At 36.7% G+C, this 13,086-nt stretch overlaps 1 protein-coding gene across 1 annotated transcript in view; it reads right to left on the bottom strand.

The window, feature by feature from the left end:
* The window catches only part of slc25a10b (solute carrier family 25 member 10b), a 15,759-nt gene extending 6,730 nt beyond the window's left edge, over positions 1-9,029 (bottom strand). The window contains 5 exon segments of the mRNA NM_201172.1: positions 1-25; positions 119-167; positions 1,911-2,025; positions 2,442-2,561; positions 8,688-9,029. The exon segment at positions 1-25 is cut by the window's left edge and continues 17 nt beyond it. Of these exon segments, the coding sequence (NP_957466.1) occupies positions 1-25; positions 119-167; positions 1,911-2,025; positions 2,442-2,561; positions 8,688-8,777 (399 nt within the window). The 5' untranslated portion in view covers positions 8,778-9,029.
* Between the last annotated feature and the right edge of the window lie 4,057 nt (positions 9,030-13,086).

Genomic DNA, 13,086 nt, shown 5'->3' on the forward strand with positions numbered 1-13,086 from the left:
AGGAAGCTTCACATCATTCTGCATCCTGTGGAAACACAAACACAAAACACACAAATTAAACCAGATAACTCAACACACACAAGCAGTAAAACAACACACACATACACAAAATACACACCGAACATTGACCATATCTGCAGGAGTCCCAATGAAACCGCCTGTGAAACCTGCATGTACACACACACAAAATACACGAGGAAACACAATTTCAAGATTCTTCATATATATATATACACACACACACACACACACACACACACACACACACACACACACACACACACACATTTATATATATGGCTAGTAGTAATTTCTAACATGACTAGCCACTCGCCATTTTCCCTAGTCACACTTATTGTTGGGAAAATATATATTTACACACATAAATATGACGTTGACATGCTAAAATGACTTGATTTAGAGTTTGCGTTATCTCTACATGCCTCCTCATTCATTTCACTTTATTATTCGTGTCGTGTCAATACTGAGTCAGTCATAACGCCACCTGCTGGCAACAGGAAACTACTTATAACTCAGCCAAACAATGTCCTATCTGCCTGAAAATCCACAAGGTTGATAAGATTCCTCTACTGAAGGCATCTACATGCCAATCTTGAGTCACAGGTATAGCGCCACCTGCTGACAGGAGGAAGTTTGGCATAAATCTATGATTTTCTCAGGTTATTTATATATATATCCGGTTAAATAAACGTTGTTCGCTCTTCTCTGTCATCCTGAGGCCATCGGGCGGCGGTGAGCCCGGGTGCGAGGTCCCTATCATCGCTGCTTGCAGCTTTAATTTAGAATTATAATTGTACAATAATTTATTTATTTATAATTACTTAGATATATTTAATTAGTTTTATTTTCTAAATATTTGCCAAATGATGTCTAACAGAGCAAGGAAATTTTCACAGCATGTCTGATAATATTTTTTCTTCTGGTGAAAATCTAATTGGTTTTATTTCGGCAAGAACAAAAGCAGTTTTTAATTTATTTTAAAGTTATTTTATTTAAATAAATCTGCTCTCCGTTAAACAGAAATTGGGGGAAAAATAAACTTTGAATTTATTTTATTTAACAGGGACACTGCTTATTATTCAACAGTAAAACTGTAAATAAGCCAGAGTTAGCCACAAGGGCTAATTTTCATCTGTTGCCCCCTGCCTGATTTTAAAAGCCAACCTAAAATAAAAAAACACATCATCACACATACCAAAACAGTAAAGTTACAAATGACAACAGGATATAAAACATGTATTAGGAACTTCTTAAAAAGTTAGACAAAAGTATTACACATGATTACAAACTTGATTTGCTTTTTGTATTTAAAAGTTGAATAATTTGAAACAGGGGCGATGCAGTGGCGCAGTAGGTAGCGCTGTCGCCTCACAGCAAGAAGGTCGCTGGTTAGAACCTCAGGTCAGTTGGCGTTTCTGTGTGGAGTTTGCATGTTCTCCCTGCCTTCGTGTGGGTTTCCTCCGGGTGCTCTGGTTTCCCTCACAGTCCAAATACATGTGGTACAGGTGAATTGGGTGGGCTAAATTGTCCGTAGTGTATGAGTGTGTGTGTGTGAGTCTATGGATGTTTCCCAGAGATGGGTTGCGGCTGAAAGGGCATCCGCTGTGTAAAAACTTGCTGGATAAGTTGGCGGTTCATTCCACTGTGGCGACCCCGGGTTAATAAAGGGACTAAGCTGACAAGAAAATGAATGAATGAATGAATGAATGAATGAATAATTTGAAACACCCCTTAAATCAATCGGAAGTGTGCTCCAAAAATGACTGTCTCTAACTGAGGGTATATATCTAAACAGGGGGTATATGTATGTTTTATATATATATATATATATTTATATACTTTATTTCAGGCAACACCCCTGATCTCTGGTGGTTATGAGTGTGTTTTACCTCCGAATGCTCCCAGCAGCACCTTCTGATAGAAAGGCATGGGGCCCTGACTGCCGCTGCCCAGCATATCTCTGACCGTCTCGTAGATCGCAAACCGCGTCAGAGAATACGACATCTGAACACACACACACACACACACACACACGTGCACACACACGTGCGCACATATATTCTCAACATCACTTTTTTTTCTCAAAATGTACCATGTTATGATTTCTCAATATAATGAATTTAATGATATAGTAGACGGTTTAATTAATTTTGCCCTAATCCACTTCCATAATTCCCGCACAGAAACTGATAGTCACTGAAATAAATGCCATTCACATTGTTTTGCACAGTCATGCTGAACACTCGACATCTAATCAGTTCAGCAGATCAGTTCTGTTTATGTTTAGCAGCAGTGATCTGATCTGCAGGATTACTTCACTCTTTATCTCCAAAACTCATGTTAATACGAGCTTGAAGGATGAAGTATGTGTGAGCAGTTCATGCAGGAGTGTGCGTGTGTGTGTGTGTGTGTGATCTGACCTGTCTGCATAGTGAAGCGCTGAGTCCGCTGTAAAGTGCCAGAAAGCCGTCGTTCTTCACCACGTGTATCGCCATCCCCATCATCCTCATCTTCACCTCCTGCTGCGTCTGCAGGTGCACCTGAACAACAACAGCACAGTTACTACACACACAATCACACACACACACACTCATACAGACCAACACAAAAAGTATCACACACACACACACACACGCACACACGCACACACGCACGCACACGTTTGGGTTTTGTGAATTGTGGGGACATTCCATAGGTTTTCTTTTAACAGGTTTAACTGTTTTTTTTACTGACCTACACCAACACTACAGCTTCAGCCATCAATACAGATCATATAAAACACTTCAAATATTTCTTTACAAACAATAAATGTGTGTTTTACTGATGTTTAACAGCAGATTTTGTCAACGGTGTGAAATGAGGTGTAGAGTATTGAGTAACAGCTTATCTACTCAAGCATTAAATACATGATGAAACATGAAACGAACCCAAACACACACGCACGCACGCACACACACACACACAACCTGAACTAAAACTCTCTTTTTAATACACACAACAAACAAACACACACACACACACACACACACACACACACACACACACAACCTGATCTAAATCTCTCTCTTTCTCACACACGTCTGAATAGAGGCCAACGGTTACTCTCACTAGTATGCCAACAATTCAGGTCAACAATAAGTCGACGTGTCGCTCAGTTCAAGGCAGGAACAGACTGTAATAATGCTTTAATGCTCCTGTACACTCCTGCGACACACCAGCAGGAAACTACTGGAGGAAATACTGCAGTCTTATTCATTCATATTCCTTCAGCTTAGTCTCTTATTCTTTAGAGGTCGCCACAGTGGAATGAACCGCCAACTAATCTATAATGGGTTTTACACAGCGGATAACCTTCCAGCTGCAACCCAGTACTGGAAAACACCCATACACACACACGCACACACACGTGCGCGCGCACACACACACGCGCGCACACACGCGCGCGCACACGCACACACACACACACACACACACACACACACACACACACACACACACACACACACACACAACAGCCAATTTAGTTCATCAATTTCCGTTGCTAACCATATCAGGACCTGAACACCACGTTATAATAACAGGCAGGTGTGTTTGATATGGGCTGCAGCTGAAATCTGCAGAAAGATGGCTCTCCAGGAACAGGGTTGGCCACCCCTGGACTAAGCTGAAGGAGAATGAATGAATGATGAATGAATGAATGAATGAATTAATTAATTAATTGAGGAACCATGACCTTTGATTTCCATTAAGGCATTCAAGTGGGTATAAAAACAAATCATTTATTACATACAAAGATTATTGTTGACTTACAATATTTCAACATGTCCTGTTAGAATTAGTTGACCTGCAATAATTAATGAACAATAACTCACTCATTCATATTTGTGAATGCACTTTTTAGTAAGTTCTTAGTAGTTGTGGGACGTTTATTTGTATATAAAATAATTTGTACGTCTATTTATTTCACTACAGAATCCAATATTTGATTAACAAACTATTCTATTTTTCTACTCAACACAAAAGAAGATATTTTGAAGAATGTCGGGAATTGGTGACCATTGATTTTTAATAGCTGGAATAAATTCTCTGGAAGTCAATGGTTACCGGTGGCCAACATTCTTCAAAATAACTTCTTTTGTGTTCAGCAGAATAGAAATAGGTTTGGAACAAGAGGAGTAAATGATGACAGGACCTTCATTTTTGGGTGAACAGTGTCTTTAAATAGGCTCTTCAGAAGTGTCCCGACTATACAGTGAACTGTATTTGCTCGGAGTAATTGTATCAGAGGTCATTGGCTCAGAGTGGACTCACGAGGGTCTCGCGCTCTCACATTAAACAAACAGACATTTTACTGTGCTGACCTTTCACCTCTTCACAACACACACACACGCACACACACACACACACACACACACACACACACACACGCACACACAAGACAAATCGACAAGTACATGCACACAAACATAAAAAAACTCATCAAATTGGCCTTTAGTCAATTTGAGTGAGTGTGTGTGAGTGTGTGTGTACTCTGCTTATCTGTGGTCTTGTTTTGGTTTTCTTGAGACTCATCTGAGATAATAGTGTGTGTACTCTCAATATATTCATTCATTCACTCGCTCCCTCATTCGTCATTTAGTAATTCAGTAATTCATTTCCACATTCGGCCATTTCTTTAGTCAGTCATTTACTTATTTGGTCATTCGTTTATTTATTCATTCATTCACTCACTCACTCACTCACTCACTCACTCACTCACTCACTCACTCAATCATTAATTTACTCAATTATTCATTCTTTCATTCATTCACTCACTCACTCAATAATTTACTCAATTATTCATTTATTCATTCCATGATTCACACATTTATTTATTCATTCATTCACTCAGTTGGTCAATCATTAATTACTTAATTTGGTCATTCATTCACTGATATGATCATTCATTCACTCATTCGGTTATTCGTTATTTCATTCACTCAATGGTCATTACTTGGTATATTCACTCATTCATTAAATTTCATTCTTTCATTCGTTTACCAATTCGTTCATTCATTTATTTATTTGTCTATTCATTCAATCACTCACTCACTCACTCACTCACTCAATCATTCATTAATTTACTCAATTATTCATTCTTTCATTCATTCATTCACTCACTCACTCATTTATTTACTTGATTATTCATTCATTCACTCAATCAGTTAATCATTCATTAATTTACTCAATTATTCATTCATTCCCTCATTCACAAATTTATTCATTCATTCAGTCATTTATTCATTCATTCACTCAGTTGGTCAATCATTAATTACTTAATTAGGTCATTCATTCACTGATATGATCATTCATACACTCATTCGGTCATTTATTATTTCATTCACTCAATGGTCATTTCTTGGTTCATTTACTCATTCGTTCATTCATTAATTTTTCAGTCATTCATTTGTTTACTAATTCGTTCATTCATCTACTTGCTCAATAATTCAACATTTAGTCACTTGGGCATTCACTCATTTATTTCCTCATTCGGTCATTTCTTCAGTCAGTCATTTATTTATTTGGTCGGTCATTCATTGATTCATTTATTCATTGATTGATTCATTCATTGATTCATTCACACACACATTCATTTATTCATTCATTCAATTTATTTAATTATTCACTCATTCCCTCATTCAGTCATTCATTCATTCCCTCATTCACAAATTCATTCATTCATTCATTCCCTTATTCAGTCATTTATTCATTCATTCCCTCTGTTGGTCAATCATTAATTACTTAATTCGATCATTCATTTACTGATACAATCATTCATTCACTCACTCATTCGTTCATTCATTAATTTTTTATTCATTCATTCATTCACTAATTTGTTCATTCATTTATTTGTCCATTGATTTAATCATGCACTCGTCCATTCATTCACTTGTCCGTTTATTTATTTGTTCACAAGTACATTCCGTCGCTCGTGTGTTCATTCATTTACTCATTCAGTCATTCATTCATTCTTTGATTCCAGCTGGAGCTTCAGGACACCTGATATTCAGCTCTGAGTGGAGAGAAACACACAGCAGAACAACTGAAGTACAAACAGACACAAGACAAGAAAAGACCAACACACTGGACACACACCTGGTGACAACACAAGTAAAAATCATGAAAAAACATGGATTGAGTCCACACACTTGTACGTGCGCACGCACACACACAATTATATGCCTAATAGATATGTTATATGCCTTATATGTAAAAATATTAACACACTTGTACGCACAATGGTATGTGCACTTATAAATATACCAGCACATGCTTACACTAGAACACACACTCAAATATATTCACACTCGTGCGCACACAATTGTATGTACACTCAAATACACACTCACTCACTCACTCACTCACTCACTCACGTTATCTGATGTAAATGAAGTATAGCCTCTCTCTCATAAGCGTCTGATTCAGGATTACCCAGCACAATAAAGTGCTGATGCTGAAACACCACTGCCCTTAAATATGACAGTACAGCATGTAAAACACTGTCTTCAAATCAGAGCAGTGTGCGTCTAAAAAATCACAGTACAGTTCTCTTGTCCAACTCTATTATAAGCTCAGACTGCATGTGAACTTCAACAACGTCCTTCACTGTCATTAAATATCCATCAAAGCGGCCTCAGGACAGGCTTATAATCAACAGGAAAAATCTATTCATTCATTCATTTTCTTTCGGCTTACTCTATTTATTCATCAAAGGTTGTTACAGCGGAATGAACCACCAACTATTCCAGCATATGTTTTACATAGCGGATGCCCTTCTAGCAACCCAGAACTGGGAAACACCCATACATTACAGCCAGTGTAGTTCATCAATTCTGAAATATGAAAATAGGATGGGACATATAGAAGTTCCTCCCCTTTGAAAACAAACAGCTAGTAGGCTTTCGTTTAAATTTCAGCTCTGCCAGTGAGAGTGGTTGAGCTCCAGCTCATCAAATTAAACGAAAATTAAAAGTGTCTTCCAGGGGCGGGGCATGTCAGACACTAGAGAGCATTGATTGGTCAGAAGATTTGATGACAAATTAAAGTATGAGATGACGTCAAAAATAAAATGATTAGGTGGAAATGACAAACTGCACGCTTTGGATTCTTATATCTTCTAAACTCGATGTCAGTCTTTTAGACCACACTAGTTTATACGTATCGCTAAAGCTAACACACTGATACTAATATCTAAAAACACTTAATTTGATTTCACCTGACCTTTAAAATGCACAGAACTGTTTGTGTTGACCATCGACATTTACGAATGCGATATTTTCCAAACATAATAAACTAATAAATAACAAAACTTTTTTCCTCCTCGAAAAGTTAATTTATACAAAACCCACCTAGATCAAATCAAATTAAAAGGCATCTTGAAGGGGGCGGAGCATGTGAGACACTAGAGAGCACTTGATTGGTCAGAAGACTTAAGACATCTAAGTATAAGGTGATGTCAAAAAATAATGGACTCAATTAGGGGGAGGCAAGATAATGCCAGCTTTGAATGTTTATATAGGGGGCGAGGCATGTCAGGCATGACGTCAAAAAACGAATTGACTCATTCAGACAAACTGCAAGCTTTGGATGTTTATATCTTATAAACGCGAACTATGTCAGTCTTTTAGAGCACGCTAGCTTATCGATATCCCTAAGGCTAACACACTGATACTAACATCTAAAAATATCTTAATTTGATTTCACCTGACCTTTAAAATGCACAGAACTGTTTGTGTCGCCCATCGACATTTACGAATGCGATATTTTCCTAACATAATAAACTAATAAATAACAAAACATTTTTCCCCTCTAAAAATTACTTTATTGACCTTATTCTAAAATGCGGAAATGCGCCTGTTTTCGCGATTGTCTTAGAACTTCCGTTTCAGTCGCCTATGGGAGAAATGACAAGGAATAATAAACGGCAAAAAACAGTCAAACTACTTGCTCTAAAAACAAATGTTTGCATGACTATACAGACCAAGTAGAATAATATAACAAGGAAATATCAGTTTACAACATCAAACAGCGAAACGAACAGTTTTTAATGTCTAAAAATAAATGGAAGTGAATGAGACCGGAAGTCTCGAGCCAAAAAGATTCAAATGGCAGCGCCCGCTCGTCTGCGGAGAATAAGGTCAATGCACAAACTCACCTAAATCAAATCAAATTAAAAGGCATCTTGTAGGGGGCGGAACATGTGAGACACTAGAGAGCACTTGATTGGTCAGAAGGTTTGAGACATCTATTATGAAATGATGTCAAAAAATAATGGACTCAATTAGGGGGAGGCAAGATAATGCTAGCTTTGAATGTTTATATAGGGGGCGAGGCATGTCAGGCATGACGTCAAAAAATTAATTGACTCATTCAGACAAACTGCAAGCTATGGTCGTTTATATCTTATAAACGCAAATTATTTCAGTATTTTAAAGCTTGCTAGCTTATACATATCCTTAAGGCTAACACACTGATACTAACATCTAAACAAACTTCATTTAGATTTCACCAGACCTTTAAAACTATTCTTGCGGCCGATCGACATTTATGAATGCTATATTTTCCCCAAACAAATAAAGAACAAAACTACTTTTCTCCTCTAGAGGTTAATCCAATCGCAAACTCACCTTGATCAGGTCCAGCGGGTGCGTGCAGCAGGCGGCTCCGCACGACGCGATTCCACCGAAATACCAACGCGACATCCGTTTCTCCGCCATCTCTCCGGTTACCGTCAGCTTCTCTCTCTCTGCACGTGATAGGTTATGTCCGCTACACACAGAGTTCTGCCTTGGCTAAAGTGTGTATGATGTCGCTAATCATCCTGAGAACGCGCAGCGTGCGTGACCAGTGCGCGCGGACAAACAAGAGTCGCAAAGTTCACGCGCAGCCAATTGCTCTCACGGAAAGTGGAACTGCCTCCCGGTGCGCCAGATCCACCTCTTCAGTTACCGACACACACACATTACAATGCAGACGGAGAGAAACATCCATCCGCCTGTTCACCGCTCATTGACAACGAGCTCTGGGCTCTTAAAGAGACAGCAGCCGCTCAGAGACGGAAGCAGCACAGGACTGAAGCACTGTCTCTTTAAGAAGAAGCATTTCCTCATTCAACCAAGCCGTGACACAATACAGCCACAATAGCGTTGTGTAAAGAGTTTAGTGGGTCAATAAACGTGTGATCTGGGAGATTGATGTACCTGTCGGGCTGTTTGAAGGAGTGTTTATCTCGATGTTATGTCTGTTTAGGATTTGTAATAATTACCATAGGCTCTCCTTGGCTTCCAAGTCCTTGACTTTCACGTAGGCTAATACTGATAAGCACTGATACGATTAAAAAAGAAATACTAATATAATCTAACAGTATACAGTAGGCATAATATAACAGTAGTAGATATAAGAACAAATAAAACTAATTTAAATGTAATTAATATCTAATGTGTTACATAACAATTTATAAAGTAAATTAAACACATGTACAATATCTGTCTTTGCATAAAATAGGCTCATTGCTAAATTATAAAATGAAAAATAACTATTAATAAAAATTAAAACAATGATCCGTTAAATAACTGTTAGCTATATGCAGAGATGTATAGTAACGAAGTAGAACTACTTCACTACTGTACTTAAGTACTAAAAGGCAGTATCTGTACTTTACTGGAATATTATTTTTTTTCTCCTACTTCCACTTTTACTTAAGTACATATTTTACATGAGTTTAATACTTTTACTCCGATAGATTTTTTTATGTGCTGCATCGTTACTCGTTACTAGGGGTGTCAAAATGATTGATATCAGTTCAGTAATAGGTCATACCCGGTAATTACGTGATGACGTCATTTATCTCCTATGAGCGATGTCGCAATACTATGGCGAAGGACGGAGGCGCGAGGGCGAAGCGGCACAGCACTCCAGCCGCTAGTTTACTATTAGGGAGAAATGTTGTAAAACTTCACCTCTGTCTATCTCTCGCTCTCTCACTTTGGACATTTGACCTGCTGGCCAGTTTGTAAGGTAACTTTTTCTCTCTTCTTAGCTGTTAAAGCTGTGGATCCAGACATGAGCGTGCCAAGTTTTCTCCACTGTGTCTATTACCTGTGATAATCGCGTATTCTTCCCGCCATGGGTGAACAGCGCTTATATTTCAAAAGCCCTTTCTGTTGAGGACAATAACCAATCATAGCCGTGTAAGACCCGCCTGTCATCGCTCAAAAAGCAGGCGGGATAATATTGACATGAGTTTATTAGCTGTAAATGCTTGTGCTGTCTTCTGTGCATGAGTTTTGTTTGATACATCCAGGAAGAGTGTTTTCTTTGAGCAGGTCAAATTAAGGGCACAGTTCGTATATCTGACTGCTGTATTAAAGGACAAGATTTTATTACAAAAACCCCTTTAACTGTCACACCAAGACAAAAGCAATAGAATTTTTTTTGATTGCATTTCTTAACTCCTAATGTCGCTAGTTAACACAACCAGTGCATTTTTATTCAACACATCACATTATTTCTAAAATATCAGCCTCTACCAAATGGTTGAGATGTTGGTTTATGGTAAAAGTACCAGAATTAATAAATATACTACAGAAAATATTAACTGTAAGACCAATTTCATTAAAAACATAATAAAAATAAATAAAAATTATTACTAAATCATAGCCATAAGCCATAAAATATTTCAGATTTTCATTTAACACAGTAATATACACATTTTCCTGTTTTTTTTTTTTACAATAAAATCAAAATCAAGTGAATTTGTGAAGCAGGATTTAGTTTGCTTGTTTAGTTTAAAGCTTTTTATTTTAAAGCAATCAAACTTCAAAACTCCCAAAGTGTGAGTGTGTTTGTGTGTGTGTGAGTGAGAGTGAATAATGTGTAAGAGAAAACAACAGTGTGATTGAACGTGTGTGTGTGTGTAAGAGAGAGTGTAAAAACAATTGCAACCTATGTAATGTCCCCACAATTCACAAAAATGTGTGTGTGAGAGAGAGAGATAGAGAGAGAACTGTGTGTGTAAGAGTGTATGAATGTGTGAGAGTGGGGAGAGAGTGTACATTTAGGTGTGTGCAGGGCAGTGTGTGTGTGTGTGTGAGAGAGAGAATGTATATGTGAGTGAAGTTTTCTGGTTAAAGGGCCTGACGATGTGAGCTCTTGTACTATAGAAACTATTTACACAGAAAAACAGTATGATAAGCCATGTTTCTTTTCGTTCTGCTTAATCAAGTACCCCAAAAAGATATTTAAAATAAACAAAACAATTAGTGTATTTTGACTGCTTTCTTTAACAACGACATTACACAATACTTGTACTTTTACTTTCAGTACTTGAGTAGTAAATTTTGAAATAAACTACTTGTAATACTTAAGTACAAAAAATGTTGAATACTTTTGTACTTCCACTTAAGTATGGTGCTTAAAGAGCACTTCTACTTCTACTCAAGTCAATTTTTGATAAAGCACTTGTACTTTTACTTAAGTATGGGTCTCTGGTACTTTATACATCTCTGGCTATATGCTACAGTTAAACAAGGCTATTAGGTGTTTAAAATTGACACAATATAGACGTAATGGCAAGTGTAATGCTCTTTAGGTTTCTTAATTTGAACTATATCTACACTCTAAAAAATTCTATGATCAATTAGTCATGACAGCATATGTTTTTAGTACATTGTAACTTATTAAACTAAGTTAATCATGTTCTAACTTAATTTCATGTTCTAACTTAAGAGTTACGCAAGCTGTTTTAAGTTTAATGGACTCATAAGATTAATTTGATTCAACCTAAAAATATAAGGATTTTTTTACAGTGCTTTCGAGGTGAATGTTGAAACCATGCGCAAAATCACTTTAAGGTGAGATATCTATAAAGTAGTAAATAATTAGTAGTTTTTATTAATATTTAACTGATGGGACCTTTTTTTGCTAGTGATTTATGTTGTCTGTGTGATCTGTGAATAAATGTTGTACAGAGAAAAGTCATTCTTAATAAAATTAAAGTGTCTTTAAGGGGGGTTTCAAAGTGTACATGACTTTTATGATTGAGTGAACATATATTTATTTTCTAATAGTGAAGATTTTAATGATGTATTTCTAAAAGAAGCTCTTGTGTTATGAGAATGTAATGTTAAAGGTTCTTCAGTAGCTGTAAAGATTTTTCCTTTTTTTTTATAGAAAACGTGGAACTTGAAGCCTTGAGTTTGACTGTCATCTTGTGGACATCTGCAGTACTTCAGCTACTGGGATTGAAACATTCATCCAAAGAACAGAATAGAATAGGATAGAACAGAATACAATACAACAAAACAGAAAATAATAGAATGGAATAGAACAGAATAGAACAAAATATAATACAATGGAAAATAGCAGAACAGAATACAAAAGAATAGATAAGAATAGAATGGAATAAGAAATAAATAGAACTGAAAAGAACAGAAGTAGCATACAGAGTAGCATACAACAAAACCAAACAATAGAATGGAAATGAGCAGAATACAAAAGAACAGAATAGAACACAACAGAACTGATCAGAAAAGCATAGAAATGGAACAGAACTAAATAAAATATAACAGAATAGAATAGAACAGAATTCAACAGAACAAAGAAGAAATAATAGAATGGGATAGAGTAGAATATAATACAACAGAACAGAATAAAACAGAACAGAATAAAACAGAAAATAATAGAATGGGATAGAGTAGAATAGAATACAACAGAACAGAAAGAAACAGAATAGAATGCAATAGAACAGAAAATAATAGAACAGAATAGAATACATACCAGAAAAAAATAGAATAGAATAAAATAGATCAGAATAAAATGGAGCGGAACAGAATAGAACACAACAGAACCGAACAGAGTACAATAGAACAGAAAAGAACAGAATAGAACACAACAGAACAGAACAGAACGGAACAGAAAAACATCTGCATGACATTTAGAACAGGGCTAATCCCATCTCCATCAATAATTCCCTCACTTAAAACACCAACAGTTTAGCCCTTTATAGGGTGAAGAACCAAATATGAT

This window comes from Danio rerio, chromosome 1, assembly GCF_052040795.2.
Source record: "Danio rerio strain M-AB ecotype USA chromosome 1, GRCz13ab, whole genome shotgun sequence".
Taxonomy (NCBI): domain Eukaryota; kingdom Metazoa; phylum Chordata; class Actinopteri; order Cypriniformes; family Danionidae; genus Danio; species Danio rerio.